Here is a 19,787-nt window from a genome sequence, read left to right on the forward strand (position 1 = left end):
AGTAGGGTTCGATTCCCTCTTCGTTACCATACAACCATACATCATACCTCGAGTATTATTAGGGCCCGGTACCCTCTTCGTAACCATACAACCATCCTTTCCTTCTTTTATTAACTTTATCACATTCATACACATAAGCATACATATCATACTTACCTTATACATAGCGTTACAACCTAACAGTACGTACAACATCCGAAGATCGTTCACGTACCATCAAGAAATCATTCATGCATTTCACATTATTCTCATAAGGCATACACTTATCTCTTAGGATAAGCGTATTAACAAACATATTGAGTAAGCACACAGCCCCGAAAACATAACACATAAATGGGGCTAGAAACTCACCTGAATCCTGTTACGCTCCCCGTTAATCGTTATTCCCTTCTTGAGCTGTGCACGGCTAACTGTATAATATTTACATGTATCAATTAACTACTACTACTACTCATGTTGTATTTCTATTTTTATATAACCCACAACGAACGGGGGTCCGGGGGCAGCGCCCCTGGCAGCGGGGTTTTGGGGCGGCAGCCCCTAGCAGGGTCCAAGGGGCAGAGCCCCTGGCTGGGGTTGAGCTGCCAGGTCAGCTTGGAAAAATTTTATTTCCATTAACTGTCTTAACACATTTTTCATTAGGTTTTTAATTTATTTTCTAATTTGCTAACTCCAGCGAACTTATCATTAAGCGAACTTAACAATAAGCGAAGTTAGTGATCGGCGAAGTTAACCCTAGGTGAACATATGCCAGGCGAAGTTATCACCAGGCGAAGTTATCAATTAAGCGAACTTGGCCTTAGGCGAAGTTATCAGCTAGGCGAACTTGGCCTTAGGCGAAGTTATCAGCTAGGCGAACTTGGCTTAGGCGAAGTTATCAGCTAGGCGAACTTGGCCTTAGGCGAAGTTATCAGCTAGGCTAACTTGCATGAAGGCGAAGTTATGGCTTGCAGGCGAAGTTGCCCAGCTGCCGTCTCTGTTCAAACTAAATCACCAAAATCACCCTTATTTCATCGAGAATTTCTTGGATATTACGTTAACTAACTCCGCGATCATTCCCATGGCCTAGTTCGGGTAAAACTTAACCCGGAAAGACATAAAGTTTGGACCTTTATGGTAAAAACGTTCAATACTAATGTTAAGGGTTCATTAATCGAGTCGTTTCCATTTTCGGTTTCATTACACTCGTATATATCATCAAGTTTACAACTTTATGTTTTGTTTATACCCGATCTACTCTCGTTCTAAGTTTCAAGACTAAACGTTTATAAAAACGAAATCTTTAGGATCAAAACATACTTTTTATACGTTCGGTGTGGTCGCGGTTTGCTTGGTTATCTCGTATATTGAAGATCTAATAATGGTCGGCTTGATTTTTGGACTCGAATCCGCTCTCTCTCTCTCTCTCTCTCTCTCTCTCGGCCGTAAGAGGTGTAGTGTATGTGTGTGTTTTTGAGTGTGTAGAGATTTATGAAAGATAGAAATGATAGTTAGGGTTTTAGGATGGTTTAAGGGGATATTTATATCCCTTAAAGCCCATGGACCTAAGGCCACCTACCAACACGCACTGTCCATCACCACCATCCACCATCGACTAGAGGTGCACAAATCGGTTTTTTTTGGCCAGGAAAAAAACCGGTTCGGTTAATAACCAGACCGGTTAATAACCGGTTTTTGTATCTGAAAACCCTAACCGGTCTAACCGGTTAGGACCGGTTTAGAAACCGGTTAGAACCGGTCTAACCGGTTAGGACCGGTTTAGAAACCGGTTAGAACCGGTTAATAAACCGGTTTTTTTATTAACCGGTTTTCTAATAACCGGTTAACCGGTTTTTTTTTTTTTTTTTTGGGGTTTAGGGTTTGGGGTTTAGGGTTTAGGGTTTAGTTTGGAAGACCGAAGCCATTCTTTGCTTTCGTTGTTAGGGTTCTTTGATTGGAAGATTAAAAACACATAACTTTCATTTATAGCTTTTACATTAAAAATACAAACATTAAATCGTTATCGCATATTCGTAACTCAAAAATACAAACATTAAATAATGCTTAGACACGATTACATTAACAACTTGCTGTTTCTTACTCATTATTTGCCTCCATGTTTGCTGTTTCTTTAACTAATTTTCTTCGCTACCCGATCCCGAGCTATTCCTTAGGTAATCGTCGTACGCGGCTTCTTCATCGGTCATTGGTTGAGTGTGTCCTTGATTGACCTCGTCTTCATACAAGCCCGCCTCATAGTCCATTTCCCCCTCGAGTGAGCGTTGATGTTGTGCCTTATCTAAAGAGTCCAAGTAATCCTTGTAGCAAATCGACATCTCTACAGCTGGTGGAGTGAGTCGAGTCCTCCTAATCGATATAACCCTGCCAGAAACAGAAAAAGCAGACTCCGAAGCTACCATGGAAGCTTGGACCGTTAGTAAATCTTTGGCCATGGCGGCGAGGATCGGAAACTCATCCTCCTTACCTCTCCACCAAGCCAGCAAATCAAGACTTCTAAATTCATCCGGAGTCATGTGTTTCACAAAGTTGGTACCACCATACCTTCCAAGTTCACTGCTTGGGGTGTTTACCTTTTAACGTTTACCGGCGTCTTCCCAAATCATGTAGTACATCCCCATTTCAAGGTCGGTTTGGGATTGGGATTGGGCAACAGCTCTTAACGAATAATGAATTTGGGAAGACGACCCGTATTTTGTAAGGTAAACATCATACATGTTTGACAAGGTGGTGTTGAAAGCATTCTTTAAAGTTTGGTTATAATAGGGGTTTTGATCGTCGTTTAACTCTAGCTCATCACAAATTTTTTCTATTAAAGCTTCAACACCACCAACATTGATGCAAGGGTTTAACGCAGCAGCACATGTCAAAACAGCGGGTAGTTCTTGAAAATATTTTCTAAATTTTTCTTTCATTTTTACACCCATATCAAAATAAGGTGCACCCCTACAATGAAGTTCACTCAACTTTGTGCACATGACAGCAATTTTTGGTAAAGCAATGGGGCTTGTTGGATAGTAAACCCCGGATAAACTATTTGTGCAAGATTTAAAAATTTGAAGGACCTCCGTAACGATCTCAATCAATAACCAGTTTCTAGGATCGTACGGTGCACATTTACCCCTATTTGACAAAATTTGATGAAACGCAATTAATGATTCTTTTTGTTGGATGGCTTTCTCAAACATATCACAAGTCGAGTTCCATCTTGTTGGACAATCCCAATTTGGCCCCAACCATTGACAATTAGCTTCTACACAAAATTTTTTGTATCTTGAAAATGTTGTATTGTTGCTAAAAACATCTCGTAACATTCTTTTAAAATTGTTTCTTTGCGTTTCGATCACGTTTAACCCATCTTGCACGGCCAAGTTGATAATATGTGCAATGCATCGACTATGAAAAAACGCTCCATCACAAATAGGTTTATACTTTAATTTTAAATGGCCAACCGCGGCCGTATTGTTGGACGCGTTATCAAACGAAATTGAAAAGATTTTATGTTCAATCTTGTATTGTCGAATGACTTTATCCAAGAGTTTAAAAATATTTCTACCCGTGTGCGGGTAATCAAACAATTGAAACGCAACGGTTCGTTTCATCATTTGCCACGACTCGGGGCAACCCAATGAGCCGTCACACAAATGTACGAGTCGGGCGAACCATTAGGTACCGACCACACATCCGTTGTTAAGTTTACACCAGTTTGTAAGTTTGAAAAGTATGAAATTAGTTCGGATTTAGCGTTTTTCCATGCTTTAAGACAATCTCTTCTAAGGGTCGAACGACTTACGTGTTGGTAGCGTGGTTGAACATACTTTTGCATCATCTCCGTGAATTGAGGGTTGTCGAAGTGGTTGAAAGGAAGTGTTTGTTGAATCACAAAGTTTGAAAACTGTTGACGTACCGCTTCAAGGTCGTACGTAAACACCGTTCCTTGATTCGTCATCTCCGGCTGCGAACTACTTCCCGATTCGTCCTTCAAGGCCTTGCAAAAGGGCCTTTGTACATGCGCTTTTAAAGTGGAGTTTGCATCTTTGCCATAAAACTTCAAACAATGTTTGCATCGAGCTTTTTGGCTACCGTTAGACATTTCGCATAGGTCGAAATGTTGCCAAACATCTTGGTTTCGTTTCGTGGGGATGATTCGAACGACCGTTTCTTCTGTGTTCGAGGCACCCATGTTGACGGATGAAGCAGCACTTTGGGAGGCCATGATAATCTCGACTACGAAATAAGAGCGTATGGAGTGGTAATGTGGTATAATTGAGCGTGAGATAACAAAATAATCGCGTATGAAATAAACGTTTAGAGCGTTTGGAGTTGTATAATCGAGTGTGATCTAACCAATACCCAACCTAAACTATATATAGATGTTTGTAGGGGTAAAATGGGAAAAAAAAACGGTCAAAAAAAAAAAACGGCTATATAGCCGTTATACAACGGAAAAAAAACCGGTTTTTAACCGGTTAACCGGTTTTTTTATAACGGTCAAAAACCGGTTTATAAAAAAACCGGTTAACCGGTTATAAAACCGGTTTTGGCTCTAAAACGTGTAACCGATATATAAACCGGCGGTTTGTAAACCGGTCAAACCGGTTTACAAAAAACCGGTTTTCTTAAAAACCGGTTTCCGGTTTAAACCGGCAAACCGGTTCGAGGACCGGTTTTTTTGACCACCTCTACCATCGACCACCACCACCACTATCCTCCATTTGTCACCACCATCCACCATCATTCACCACCAACACCGTCCACCACCATTATCACCGTCCAGCATCACCGACCACAACCACCAATTTATTTTAGCAATATATAGATAGACATAAAATAACAAACGGACTTGTTCTTAAAACCTGCATAGGTTTATTCCTATCTCTTATCAAACATTTCATATCTTAAAAAACCAAACACCACCGCCTAACCAACCAACTAGGCAAACCTAAACTCACACAAAACGAAAGTCAACACACCGACACGCATCTACTTCCTTCCTTCCTTCATCATCCCCAATCTTCACACACATATCTCCGTATCATCTTCCAAATCTTAATCTATCAATTATCCCTTCTAATCATCACATTTCTACAAACCCAGATGCAATTAACTCCATTTCCATCTTAATCACTATGCAATTCATCTAATTCCATTACATCATATTATTATTATTCACTAATTATGGAAACCCCAGATCCACACCCATTCGAATCAACCCGACCCACACCCACCTTCCACTCCACTTCCGCCTTACAAATTCTTAACGAAACCATCAGAATCCTCCGCTTCAATCTCACCGGTTTCATCTCAATCGGATCCATATTAATCTGCCCCGTTTCAGCTCTATTATTATCCAACATTCTCCTCAACCAATCCGCCGTTAAAACCCTCCAAACCCACCTCTTATCCGTCGCTAATTCGTCAGGTATCCCATTAACCCCAGTCTTGTCACTAACTTGTCGCAAATTCGCCGAAACCCTTGTCGCTAATGTAATGCTATTCCCCTTGTACATCACATTGTTATTAATATCCAAAGCAGCCATCGTCTACACCGTCGACTGTACTTATTCCCGAAAAACCTTCGATTCGTCGAAATTCTATGTCGTTTTTCGAAACATTTGGAAACGCGTCGTTTCGACGTATTTGATAGTATGTAGTGTGATCACGGGTTGTGTCGGGTTGTTTCTCGTGTTAGTTTACGGTATCAGCAGTGTACTTTCGGTTGTCGGGTTTTCACACGAGTTAATAACGTATGGCACGATATTATTCGGGTTGTTGTTTTCAGTGGTTTTTGCGAATGCGGTTATTATATGCGATCTGTCGATGGTGATATCGGTTTTGGAAGACGTGTCGGGGTCCGAGGCGTTGTTGAGGTCTAGTGTGTTGATTCGGGGTCAGACGCAAGTGGGGTTGATGATATTTCTCGGGTCGACGATTGGGATGGCGCTTATCGAGGGGTTGTTTGAGCACCGGGTGAAGACGTTGAGTTATGGAGACGGGTCTTCGAGGATTTGGGAAGGGCCGCTTTTGGTGGTGATGTATAGTTTCGTTGTGCTTATTGATTTCATGATGAGCGCGGTTTTTTACTTTAGTTGTAAGTCGTATAGTTTGGAACACGTGGCGTTGAACATTGAGTGTCAGTCGGTTTTGGAGACGGTGACTGACTCGCCTGCAGCTCCGGTTGTTGAATAATAGTTATGAGGATATTGGATTTTTTAGATTTATGGACTCGGTTTTGGAGGCGGGTGAGGATACGCAACGTTTAAAAGCTCGGTAGCATGGATCTTTGGTGAAAAATATTACATTTTGCGGGTTCTTTTTTGTGTTTTCGTTTCGATTTAGAGTTGTTGTTTTGAACATTATGTACCATTTGTTGCAGAGTTGAGTTCATAAATTAATAGAACAAAGAAAGATGAATTTGTATAAACTTTGGACTGGTAAAATGCGTGTTCTTTATTTATGTACTTTTTTTATAATCGTTGTTTGAAGTAAAAATGTTAAAACGCCGTTGCCGGGGATCGAACCCGGGTCACCCGCGTGACAGGCGGGAATACTTACCACTATACTACAACGACTTGTTTATTATATTCTTTAGTTTATACACTTAAGTTAATTCTCTGTGTAAACAGAATAAATTTATGATATCCAGGGGAACATTAACGTACAAATGAAATTAACGTGCTAATTGTATGATTCAAGTAGAGTTTTTTTATATATATAAGTAGAGTAATTATGTAATTAAATCATAGAGTAATTACTGTAATTACATAATTACTCTACTTGAATCTCACAATTAACACGTTAATTTCATTTGTATTTGATTCAAACCCATGATTTCTATTGTTTTAAGATTCATCTCCTTCCTGCTTTGTAAGTATCGTCAAGATTTGTTGGAATATATTTGTCAACATCAGTACGTTACTATATAACAATATTTTTAACATTGTCATATATTGGCCAAGGCGAATAACTAAAATCGATATTGTCGATTAGGTGTAATGATGGTAATGAATGAACTCTTAAATGTATACATTGGGGAACCTATAAATTCTGTTAGGAGAGGGGCACATTTATTAATGTAACTATCGTCACGTTATAAAATCGAACAGAATGCAAAATATTTCTCACATTTTTCGTAACCGTGTACAAAAAATGTGTTCTGGTATATTTTTGTAGTGTTATAACATGTTTAATTTACAAGATTCCATAATTTGCAGCCTATTAAAGCTTACCTCATCTGTTTATTTTTTGTGTTGTTTTATATGTGTATAATAAAGGTCCTTAACTTGCCGGTATATCCAAGTATGTAAGGCTAAAAATGTGAGTACAAACTACGAACTCCAATTAAATGCTGAACATTTAGTTACATTATTCACATATATGCTTAAGTATAGTCATTTGTGTCTTTGTGATATATTGATCTTTATATGGTGGAAGATGTATATGAGTCAGCGGCATTATTAAGGTCTACTGTTTTAGTCGTAAATTTATTTGTCAAGAAAAAGCAAAACAATGGATTGAACTCGAACGGTTTTCCCTAATCCTACACCCGAGTATGATTTCAAAAAAGAACCCGTGCCCCGGCCCAGCCCGCCCCGCCTAAACCTAGTAGCCAAATTCTCGTTAGCTTTTTAATTCCCTTGCCATGGCCATTGTGGATGTTGTTGAATTTGGGCTGCTGCTTCTAACTCTTGGACCATGAAACTTCAACTAAAGTCCGCACAAATAATCTTAATTCCACGAGACACGAACAATACCTTGTTTTCTTTGATAACTTATCATGACTCTTTCAATAATATTAAGAATGAAAACCACATAAAATATAATGACCATACGACTCTATTTATACTAACCTTAACCTGTTTTCTACTCCCACCATAATTTCTAATAATACTCAAACTCATAATAAATAACCTATGTATCTAACTCTAACCATTATATCTATAAACTCTATCATTATCTCTTTTGTTTCTTATGATTTATCTCTTCTCATAATTTTTATCTTTGACCATCTTTTTTCCCGATTTAACCATTTAGCCATTTTTACCTTCTAACTATTAGGATTAACCATTCAGACAGTAGTACATAAAATAAACCGATCACCTTCTTCTAACTTTAATCAATAACAACCTAAAAATCATATACATACCACACTTAGGGAGTTAGGGTGTGTTTGGGATTGCTTATTTAAGAGAAAATGAACTTTTTGTTGAAAGGACTTATTAACTTATGAATTTTTTAAAAGAATTTTTCAAAAATATGTTTGGATTAACTTATGTGTCGGGGAAACCAAAATAAATAAAAATGACACTCTTTTTTAAAATGAGTTTAATGCGTTTTGAGGGTTAGATGGTGCAATAGGTAAACCAAACTCATTAAGTTAATAAGTTACAAATTCTTAATTTTTTAAAACTCATTTATTTTGCATTCTTCATAAGTTAAAATCCATAAGACCTTATGGTTTGCTAAACACCTTATTAACTTTCTAAAAAGTTTATAAATTATAAACCGATAAAAATAAAGGTTAATTAGTCCATAATCATGAATGTGAGAGCTTGGAAGAGGCCCTATATTTTGACTTTTTATGTCATTTTCATATTGGAAATCAAAAAGGATGAAACTCACCATATTTGTTTAATCAATTTCTTAAGTGACTCAAAATTATATAAATCTCAAAACATAAATAATTGGATCAAAGAGTGTTTAATAATTATAAAATCTGTTTGACTGTTTTAACAAAAAGACCAATTCACATCCCACCTGACCAGTAAACACCTTATAATACACCAACTATTTCAAACCAACATAACTCATTCACCAATATTTCACACCACCGTGATCCACCACCTCCATGGAAACCAAAACACCACCCGCGCATAAACCAAACCTTACCGACATCCTCTCCAAATCCGAAACAATCCTCACATCCAACTACACACACTTCATCAGCTTATCACTCCTCTTCCTACCCCTCTATTTCCCTCATCAGATCATATCCACTATTCGCCGCGAATCACTTCCATTTAAATTCCATAACATTTTCTTACACCTTTTATATTATAATCGTTTACTTACTCTCCTTGTGTGCTGTAGCAATGATCACCTACGGCACTTGCTACAACACACACCATGGTCTCTCCAGTAAGCCAGGTCAGGTCAACCTTATGTTGTCTGGCTTCCAGGAGAGACCATGGTATAGAAGGAGGATGTTAGAGACTTTCACTGCAGTCAAGTCTCTAACATCCTCCTTCTTCCCTGTCGTCATGACTAGTGTCATAGCACACAGTCTTCTCATTCTTGTCGTGGGAATGATATATCTTATTGTTGTTACAACAAATATAGGTCAAGAGAGAGGTTCCACGTTCACCTGGTTATCTGTGAGTATTATTATCGTACTTGTAACGTATTTCCATGTGAATTGGTGGCTGGCTTTTGTGGTGGCCGTGGTTGAATCGAAATATGGTATTTCGGCTTTGAGAAGGAGCTTGTGTTTAGTGAAGGGGATGAGATCGGTTTCGTTGTTATTGTTTTTGTATTTTGTATCTTTTGTATGGATTTCGGTATGGGTGTTGTCAGATGGTGTTCGTTCGTTAAGTAGCTCTGGGTATGAGTTGTTTGCTTTGATGTTTGGTTCGATCTGGCTCATGTCGTATTTGCGTCACATTACTGTTGCGACCGCAGTGTTGTATAATTATTGTAGGGATTTTCATGGTGAATTGGCAGTTGATGGGTTTGATGAGAAGGTCCATCATGTTGTGGGAGCTTGAAGAACAAGAATTTGTGTATAGTTTTGTTGTTGTGTAATGTGAAGCTTGATTATTATTAATATATTTGTGTGTAAACATATTACATACTTGTGAATCAAATATATATAAATATACAAAGCCCTTCAATTGTGAATCAAATAAAAAAATTTAATTGTTTTATAACTTAGACAAATAAATAACACATTAACCAAAAATTAGGCGAATTTATAATGTTAAGGAAGAATATTTAATAAAATTTAAACTTAAAAATTGTGTAGAGGCCGCGCGAACACAGGCCTCCACTACCACAAATTATGACGTAGGCTCGACCACTTGGGCCGACCTTAGGCAGGCACCCCTCCTAAGTGCAATGGAGGTCACCAACCTAGGCCATAGGTCTTATTGATCACCCATTGACCCCGTCCAGGTAAGTAAGTAATCCGCTTGCCCGTTCTCCTTATTTATTATACACCCCTGCTTACCTATATCTTCCCTCTGGCGATGTGGGAATCTAGAATAATAAAACCACCTATTTTTCTTTGTAAAAGATTAAACAGAACATTATTATTATTTCCTTTTTATTTTAATAAACTTATTTTTTTCATATATTTTGACATTACAGTAACAATGTTTAAGAGTATGCAGGAAAACACAACATAAGAAAAGCTTCTCATCTCTTGTTTTCCATCCTGAAATATGAACTTGAATGACATAATTACAAACCGTTTGTCTTGGACCTTCTAGCGATCATCAAGATTCTCGTTTCTTTGACTTGCTTACACATCAAGTGATCGTTATAACTCGATCAGATCACGTGTTTCAATTTTAGAAATCTAGATCATTTCATTATTGTTCAAAAACTCGTTATTAGCTGCAAAATCTTTTGTTCTTCCTTTAAGACCGTTTGTGGAACATTCATGCGAGCATTTCAACATCAATGTGTTTCCCTTTGTACATCACATTGTTGTTGATTTTACTTATGCGCTTAAAAACATTTGGTTCCTCAAAATTTAAGGTGATTATTAGAAAGATATCGAGGCGAATTGTTTCCACATAGTTTGTTAGTATGCGCTGCTGTAATATTCAGCTGTCTCATTTCGTTCCTTGTTTTATAGCTGGTGTCATCATATCCGGGCTGCTTTTATCATTTGTAATATGGTGAGTCAGTGTTAGAAGATGTATACAAGTTAAAGCCTCAGAGGCGTTATTAAAGTCTACTGGTTTAATCATAAATAACACTCCAGTTGGTTTAATGATCTTTTTTGGTTCGGCCATTGGGATGTCATTTATCGGGGGATTATTTAAGCATCGTGTGAAAACTTTGAGCTACAAAGACAGGTATACAAGAATATGGGAAGGACTGCTTTTGGCGATAATGTATAGTTTCATGATGAGTCCGGTTTTTTCTTCTGTTGCTAGTCTTATAGTTTGGAAAACGCGTCTAATATTGAGTGTGAATCAGTTTTGGATGCTTTAACAGAAAAAAGTAGTAAGTTGTATGATTATAGTAATAGTTGTTTTGAACTTCATGTTCAATCTGCTCTTTACTTGTGTTCAAAAATTAACAGAAAAAAAAGATGAATTATAAACTTTGAACTTATAAAATGGAAAGTGAACGATTATACGACGTTTGCCGGAGAGCAACATTCAAAAATATGTTCGCCGTTGCCGGGGATCGAACCCGGGTCACCCGTGTGACAGGTGGGAATACTTACCACTATACTACAACGACTTGTTTGCTTCCTTTGTGTAGAATAATATTAATTTATTATTTATACAAACAAAATATATATATAAACTTCTGTATAAGATTCATATACTCCCTTACTGTTTTATTTGCATTGTAAGCATCATCAACATCAGTAAGATACAATGTAACAATATTTTTAACCTTGTCATATATTGGCCACGGCGAATAACTAAAATCGATTGTGTTATTAAGTTGTAATGATGGTATCCAAGGCTATTTAAGCACAAACAACAGTTAATATTCTTTATACTAAAGTATCCAAGGCTCAAGCACTAACTCTATAAGTACCCACTGTCAATACAAATTACAGCATTGTTATTTCCTTTTTATTTAGAAAAACTTATTAATATTCACATATTTAAGCATTAAGTGACTTTATTTACAGTCCAATGTTTAAGTATATGCAGCCAGCAAGACACAACCAAAGCAACTTCTCATCTCTTGTTTTCTATCATGAAATATGAACGTGAATGACATATTACAAATCATTTATCTCGGACCTTCTAGCGAATGTCAACATTCTCGTTTCTTTGACTTACACGTCGAGTGATCATATTTCAATCAACCTTAGCTTTAGAAATCTAGAATGTAACAATCCGGATTTAAGGTCTAAAAACTTGCCATTAGTTGCAAAATCTTCTACTCTTCCTTCAAAAGCGGTTGTTTACACTATTGATTGTACCTACTCACTAAACATTCGAATTCACAAAGTGTTACACGATTATTTACGATCAGTATACAAATTGTTTCCAAACACGTGATATGCATTGTACATGGCCGGCTTGGATAGGAGGGCAGGGTGGCGACGGCCCTGACCCGATCACCACGTTAGGCCTGAATTTAATTTTTTTTAAAATTTTTTTATATATTTTTATGAAAAAAATATGTATTTTTTAAAGTTTAAATCCAAGTACTCAACTCATTTAAGCTTATTTATAAACAACAGTATTTTGCACAACCCAAATCATAACAAACTAAACTCATTAAAAATTTAAATGCTTAAACCCAACAAAAACTCTTTTACTTAAGGCCCAAAAAATTTTCGCCTTCAACCCAAAAAAATTTAATGATTTTCGGAGACGGCCCTGGCACTATAATAATCGGCTGCCTCGCTTCATTTCTTGTTTTAGTCGTTTTTGGAGGCAGATGAAGATGTGCAACATTCAAAAGCTTCAATCTTTGATGAAAAAGTTTCCATTTTGGTATTTTTTGTTTTGGATTAACTAGAGTTAGATTTGAAATTATGGTCATTATATTTTGAACTTCAAGTACAATCTGTTGCAAACTTGAGTTCATAATCATAAATTAATAATAGAAAGATAAATTTATAAACCTTTTGAACTTATTCAATGGGAATTATCTTTAATGCCCTCTTTTCTAAGTTGTTAATGTAAACAAAAAGCAAACGCCGTTGCCGGGTATCAAACCAGGGTCACCCGCGTGACAGGCGGGAATACTTACCACTATACTACAACGACTTGTTTGATAAAATTCTTAGAAATATTCTTTTCTTGAATGTTAATAAAAGTAAAAGTGTAGAAAATAAGGACAAGAAATATAGGGTGGAATTAGAATACATCATACCACATCTTCTAGTTGCAAACTTGTTCTTACAGTTTGGATGAATCTCGAACATGATCCTTATTTTTTCGCTCTTTTGGGTTAAATGTTATTTGTCTAAGCGCAAAGAATTAGAAGGGACGGTCACATTGACCCATTAAGAAAGAACGAGTCACATAAGAAAAAGATGTGAACCTCTAAAAGAACACAAACACGTTAAATATTCGTGTTCATCATATGTTCTTGTAAATCACATTCATGAATACAAGCAAGGTTTAAAATAAGATGAAGAGAACAATAAACACACGTTTCAAACGACTTATTTTAAACACGCGTTTTAAAACTACTTATTTTAACCCGAAACCGATATTACTCACGTCTAACCCAACCCGGCTGTTTTGGCAAGAGTAGTTGCATCATAATATATTCATGAATAATGAACACAAGTTACCTTACAAGGATTTGAACAAATTACAACCCAATTTAAAGCTTCATTAAAGGCCTCAAATCACTTGTTTCTTGTTTACATCAATATTATCTTTTTTCCCAATTTACTCATTCCATCCATCCACATACTCCACAACCTGTCAAGATTCTAACTTTCAAATCCAACCCTAACAAATAAAAAAATTACAAAAATGACCATTTTTTTATCTTTCATTTTCCATAACTAGATGTTGATCTTGAAGAAGATGCCATCTTCAATCTTGCTATCATTTCATCTTGTTCACCACTAAACAACCGCGCGCTCCACGTTCCCGACCTTTGAACCAACCGTGTCGGGACACCGGTCACTATCCTCCCCACCCGAGGCGTCATAACCCGTCACTAGTCGATCTAGACAACGGCATTACCCTGGCCCTCTCGTGGGCCTCACCCATCGGTTTCTAGCCTCATCCGTTCCCGAAGATATCCTAACCGGATGAATATCGGGCGAGCACGAGTCCAAGCTACTGTCGGGTGATGATTCCACTATGCCAGTTGAGCCCATGGGCCTGAAAACGCTACGGGCCTCCAGCTGCAACGGGGCCAGGCCCGTTAATGATGGCTGTTCTGCAGGATGTGAATGTTCTGGAAGACGGATCCGTTTGCTGCTTCCTCGTCTTCGGCTACTGTCGAGTTTTGAGAATAACTGGCGTTCGCTGCTTCCGACGCTGTGATCACGTTCGAGCCCGTACGGGCCGGTTTGTTGGGTGTCTTTTCGTGAAACGGGCTGGATGATTTTGGACTTCTTTCGGGCTTCAGCTGCGGCTTTTGATACCTCTTCTGCGTTCAAACGGGCCAATGCCCACGGGCTGATCTTGACGGCTGCAGGGTTCTTTTTCTTAACGGGCTCGTCTATTGTCTTCTTGCCCAGTGAGCTAACCGAACCGGTGTCCGGTGGAACTACATCATACTGCAAAAAAGATGTATGTTATTTAATACACTTCTTTTAGTTAGGATCGAGTCGATTTGGGTTATGCTTTATCTCTAACGGGCCAAAAACTGTACAAAACAGAAACAAGCTTTATGCTTTTTTGCATATTTAGCAACCAACTTTAAGTTACAAGCAAAATATACATCAGAATACATTTTATTACCAATTTTAGCAATCAAGACACATATTATTACCAAAATACAAATCTAACGTTAAAAATTTGTAACACCAACTACATTTGTATGTAGTAAAGATTTATGATGCACATGTGTAAATAATAAGCAACTTGTTTTCTTCATTAAATCAGAAAATGATAGATATAAAACTGTCTAACTATTATAGTCAAGAAAATAAGAATAAAATGAATATTATACGCTAAAAACCAACAAGAACTATATATTCAGTTAGTGGAACGGACGTAATATGTTACAACTTTCTAAATAAAAAAATGTTTTTTTTTGTAGTTAACTTAGTTCAAGGACATAAATGGCTAAAAATAGTAATTTACTATATTTTAAAAATTCCATATGTTTAGACATGTAAATACTTTTTTGCATATCATTAATGCCTAATTTAAAGTTGGTTGTTTCAGTTATAAAGTGTAAAATTTTCCTAATTAAAAAAAATAGTTTTATTTATAGTAATTTATCAAAAATGGAACTACCTGATCTTCAACAAACAAACGAGGGGGCGTACACCAAGATCCTTGACGAAAATTATTAAACGAGCTCGCGCTACTTAAACCGGTGATAGAGCTCGCTGGTGACATTTGTGGACTTTGTTGACCACCGATGCCTTGTTGTTCTTGCTCTCTCAATGCTATAATGTAATCATATGTACTTATTCCCTGCACAGAGCATAGTTATATTAATATTATTCAAATATGTTAATGAATAATATGAAATATAGTAATATACCTTCTTTATTAGAAGAATGTGAAAGAAGAAAAGTTGAACAAGTGGCAACGTTGCGATCATAGCCAAAATCGTGCACACTCCCTGTAAAAATTTGAATATAAATTTTTAAAATTTTCCGTTGGTGAAGGGTATTTTAGACATTTGACGATCGACACTCACCACGACTATAACATAAGGCACTAAAGAGAAGCTGCTTCCCAATTTGGTAGCAATGTCTAAACTGAATCTTTTGTGATCAAGAAAACAACATATCAACACGACAATCCCCGTTGACCATTGAAGTACGAGCTACATTATAACAAAAGTAATAACCACTTGTCAATGTTTGACTGTTGACCAAAAATTGACTAAAGTCAATATGACAATGTGGTCTTACTAGGAGAAGAGCGGAGATCATAAGAGTAAAGAACTTTCTGTAATTCTTCTTGCCGACACAGTTATTCAACCACTGCAAAATAAAAATTAATAACGCGTTAAATGTCGAGTTTTTACATGATTGATTCTTTATTCTTACATAGCACATACCCTGCAATGATGATCGAAGCGATCAACACATTTGTCACAAACTCTACAATGCTTGCTGTACTTGAAAACCTACAGAAACCGATAATGTACATATATTTTAGATGCTAAATTAGTTAATTCTGCATATTCTCAATTCTTTAGTGTAAAAACTTAATATTTTTACAGAAGTTACTTGCTTTTTCTAGAGGTGGCATTCTTGACATGACACGAAAGTAATAAGGTTTTTGGGCTGTAATTTCTGGCCCGTTTAGTAAATTTTTCGTGTTCGGTTTGACATGTTTAGCCTTTTTAATTAAGTTGAACGTCACAACGCGTTTAAAGTTATAATTAAAAAATATATTTGATAAGGTCAAAACCGAAACCCTTGTCATACCGAAACCTTCTTAATATACAGGTCGTGCTCGAATTGACTTGTTTAACTATTTTAGTTAAAATGGGTCGACATGTCAACCCGTTAAAAATTATAACAAAAATATATTTTATGTAATAGATAAATTTGTTACACGGGTCATGTTCAGTTTACACGATATTAAATGTGCACAGGTTAACGTTAAATATCTTTGAAAATAATAAATATATGGGCCATGTTCAGTATATGTTTAAAACTGAAGAATTTATATCAAATTTTAATTCTTTTTAGTTTTTACAGCAAAAAATTTACCTCAACTTCACACAGACTACAGTAAACATGCCACCTTCACTATTTTGAAGTTCAGAAGATTCATCATTTGAACTTGAGCAGCAATGGCACATCAAACCACAAGGAATCAAAGCCCAAAACCAAGATGGTCTCGACCCGCTTTTTACAGTTCCGACACATTATCTTCAGTTCTTGAATCTTGATTCTTCGTGTTCTTGACCGAAGATTTACCTCCAACACTTGCAGCATTTGCATCTTGTATCGATGAAGTCGATCCCGCACCAAGTTTAGATTCTTTAACCCTACCACTCATTTTATTACTCAGGGTTTTTCGTATACTTTTTCGACTTGAAAACACCTGGATCTGCCGGATCTGCACCCGCACACCATATATACAACCAAATGCAGATATAATCTAGCAAAATCATTCACAAATCACAAAAAATATATATGAAAAAACATCGAAAATAACATTAAATTAGTTCAATTTTACAATCAAAATCAGATTTTTTAACACAAAATTTGACACAGATCTAACATTTTTGCATCAAAATTGAAACTTTAATAATTAAGAACATAAAATTGTTCACAAATAACACAAAACAGAAAGAACCCATTAAGAATTACATAAACTTAGTTGAATTTAACCATCAAAATCAGATTTTTAACACAAAATTAGACACAGATCCTTAATATTTTAGCATCAAAATTGAAACTTTAATAATTGGGAACATAACATTGTTCACAAATAACACAAACAGAAAGAACCCATTAAGAATTACACAAAATTAGTTAAATTTAGCCATCAAAATCAGATTTTAACACAAAATTAGACATAGATCCTTAATATTTTAGCATCAAAATTGAAACTTTAATAATTGGAAACACAAAATTGTTCACAAATAACAGAAAACAGAAAGAACCCATTAATTATTACATAAAACTAGTTCAAATTTACAATCAAAATCATATTTTTAACACAAAATTAGACACAGATCTTTAACATTTTGGCAAAAAAATTGAAACTTTAATAATTGAGAACACAAAATTGTTCACAAATAACACAAAACAGAAAGAACCCATCAATTATTACATAAAACTAGTTCAATTTTGCAAACAAAACCATATTTTTAACAATCAAAATCATAGTTTACTTCTTCAGAAAAAAAAAACTCAAACACAGATCTTTAATATTTTGTCACCAAGATTGAAACTTTAATAGTTAGAAACTTACAAGAGGGGTGTAGATCCCCATTACATATACTGGTACATCTTTTTACCAACAAATGGAGCAAAGAACACATAGAAACCAAAGCCCAACGCTAAAAACACAGATACAGCTACCACCTGCCAAAATTAATAACAATTAATGACAATTAAAGCATCAAGTGACAAAATTTTAAAAACCCCTAAAAAAGTAAAGATTTTGAGTACCTGAAGAGGATGGTAAGGAAGCTGCCACCCATGTTTCTTCATCTTTGCAAATGTTGGAATTTAGCAAGAAAATCTTTGTGGGTATGTTTGAAATTGCAAAAAGATTCAATTTTTATGGGTTTTTTTTGGTGTTTTGGGTAATGGGTATGTGAGAAATTGCAAAAAAGTTGCAAAAAGATTCAATCTTTATGGTTTTCTTGATGTTTTTGGTTAATGGGTATGTGAGGAAATTGTAAAAAGATTGAATCTTTATGGTTTTCTTGATGCTTTGGGTAAGGGTGTGTGAGGAAATTGGAAAAAGATTAAATCTTTATGTTTTCTTGATGTTTTGGTTAATGGGTGTGTGAGGAAATTGTAAGTCCTCTCATTGAAACAACAAGAGGATCTTCAAGATTCAAGATCATCACTATTGTTATCTAGTGTAAAAAAATGAAAGACCCATGTTGAATTCACTAGTAAAAATTGAAAATTTGGTGGATTTTGATACAAATCTGTGTTTTTACTCAATCATAGTGAGAGATATGTTGGTCTTGTCTTGAATCTTGAAGATGAGAGAGAGAAGAGGTGCAAACAGACAGTAATAAGGGTGTGTGTTTTTGCTTTTGTAGTATTGTAAAATGACAAAAATACCCTTTCTTTTTGATAGGCAAATCATGTGTTCCAACAGGTCACTGGCAATGCAAGTTGTACATTGCTGCTTTTGGATTCACTCTAAAGTCTTAACTGCCTAAATTTAAAGCCCTTCTTTATCACCTCTTTTACTCCTTTCATTATCTTCTCTTTCATCTTTTTTATGTTTTGTCTCTTTTTGATATTTCTGAATTATTTTTCCCTCTTAAAATTTAAAAAGTTGATTACCATAATATCCTCATGTGATGTCCAATAGTCAATTTTAGTCCTTTGTAGTTTTTGTTAGTATTAAAATTTAGATTTACATCAGCCATTATATATAAAGTTCTTGCCATATTGAGGATGTTAATGTTAGATTCTTGACTACATCCATTAAACAGCATGCAGAAACTAGCAAATTTTTGGTTGTTATTCAGACTTTATTTCTATAAATACATTTTTTAAGGTTATGTCATCATAAATCCGTTGTCACACATCAGACTTTTAGTCATGTCGTCATCAAGCAGGCCTTTAATGGTTGCTAGTTGACGAGATTAACATAAAATGCACAATGTAATCACTTAAATAATGTCTCAAATCTCAATAGCTCATACTAAAATCTATAACAACTTCGAAATCTTAGCGTTCTATGTCTTTTGTGCTTATGTATGGCGTTATTGTCTAAAAATATATAGTGTCACTCAATTGGTGTATACAGATATAACATATAAAAGATTGTTGTTAAATGTTAATATCACATGACCATGTCGTATCCGGGTATCCATACTTGTGTACCGAGGATACAAAATCGTCGAGTACATGCCAAGTTCGCCATGGAGATAATCTTTTTTAGTAAAATTATTCATGATAAAAAAGAAAAATCACTTTTTTTTCTTGTTATAATTAATAATGAGTTAGTTAATAAACATTTGCTAGGGAAAAAGAATGTTTTGTAGGGTTGTGTGTGGAGGTTTGTTGGGTAGTGTTACGTAACATATGGGGAATCTATCTATATGCAAGACAATGTGACATTTTGCTTTTCTCCCAAAAAGCCCGTGAACTAGTGTCAGAAGAAATTGTGCTAAGGACAAACTATATCTCAAGGTCAATATTATCAATCAAAAGTAACTATATTATATAAATTCTGTCGGGCTCATATCACTTGGATTTTTTTTTTTATTTTTTTTTAGTGTTG

The 19,787-nt window shown here is 35.8% G+C and overlaps 1 protein-coding gene, 3 non-coding genes and 1 pseudogene across 5 annotated transcripts; 1 reads left to right on the top strand and 4 right to left on the bottom strand.

The window, feature by feature from the left end:
- Nucleotides 1–5,175: 5,175 nt before the first annotated feature.
- LOC143601407 (uncharacterized) lies at nucleotides 5,176–6,334 on the top strand. The gene has a single exon (XM_077078827.1). It carries the CDS (start codon nucleotides 5,176–5,178, stop codon nucleotides 6,184–6,186), a length of 1,011 nt encoding a protein of 336 aa, XP_076934942.1. The 3' UTR covers nucleotides 6,187–6,334.
- A 163-nt stretch (nucleotides 6,335–6,497) lies between these two features.
- On the bottom strand, nucleotides 6,498–6,569 carry TRNAD-GUC (transfer RNA aspartic acid (anticodon GUC)). Its single transcript has one exon. It is a non-coding gene; the product is annotated as a tRNA-Asp (tRNA).
- Nucleotides 6,570–10,014: 3,445 nt separating this feature from the next.
- On the bottom strand, nucleotides 10,015–10,175 carry LOC143601413 (U1 spliceosomal RNA). Its single transcript, XR_013147644.1, has one exon. It is a non-coding gene; the product is annotated as a U1 spliceosomal RNA (small nuclear RNA).
- Nucleotides 10,176–11,400: 1,225 nt separating this feature from the next.
- On the bottom strand, nucleotides 11,401–11,472 carry TRNAD-GUC (transfer RNA aspartic acid (anticodon GUC)). Its single transcript has one exon. It is a non-coding gene; the product is annotated as a tRNA-Asp (tRNA).
- A 2,163-nt stretch (nucleotides 11,473–13,635) lies between these two features.
- On the bottom strand, nucleotides 13,636–18,175 carry LOC143601406 (putative protein S-acyltransferase 22; annotated as a pseudogene). The gene is made up of 9 exons (XR_013147642.1): nucleotides 17,984–18,175; nucleotides 17,784–17,896; nucleotides 16,571–16,964; nucleotides 15,910–15,978; nucleotides 15,761–15,832; nucleotides 15,544–15,672; nucleotides 15,385–15,465; nucleotides 15,132–15,314; nucleotides 13,636–14,446 (listed from the first exon to the last, which is right to left on the bottom strand). The product of XR_013147642.1 is annotated as a putative protein S-acyltransferase 22 (transcript).
- Nucleotides 18,176–19,787: the final 1,612 nt, after the last annotated feature.

This window comes from Bidens hawaiensis, unplaced genomic scaffold, assembly GCF_021521415.1.
Source record: "Bidens hawaiensis isolate Kalapana, Puna unplaced genomic scaffold, B.hawaiensis_p1.1 tig00056207_1, whole genome shotgun sequence".
Taxonomy (NCBI): domain Eukaryota; kingdom Viridiplantae; phylum Streptophyta; class Magnoliopsida; order Asterales; family Asteraceae; genus Bidens; species Bidens hawaiensis.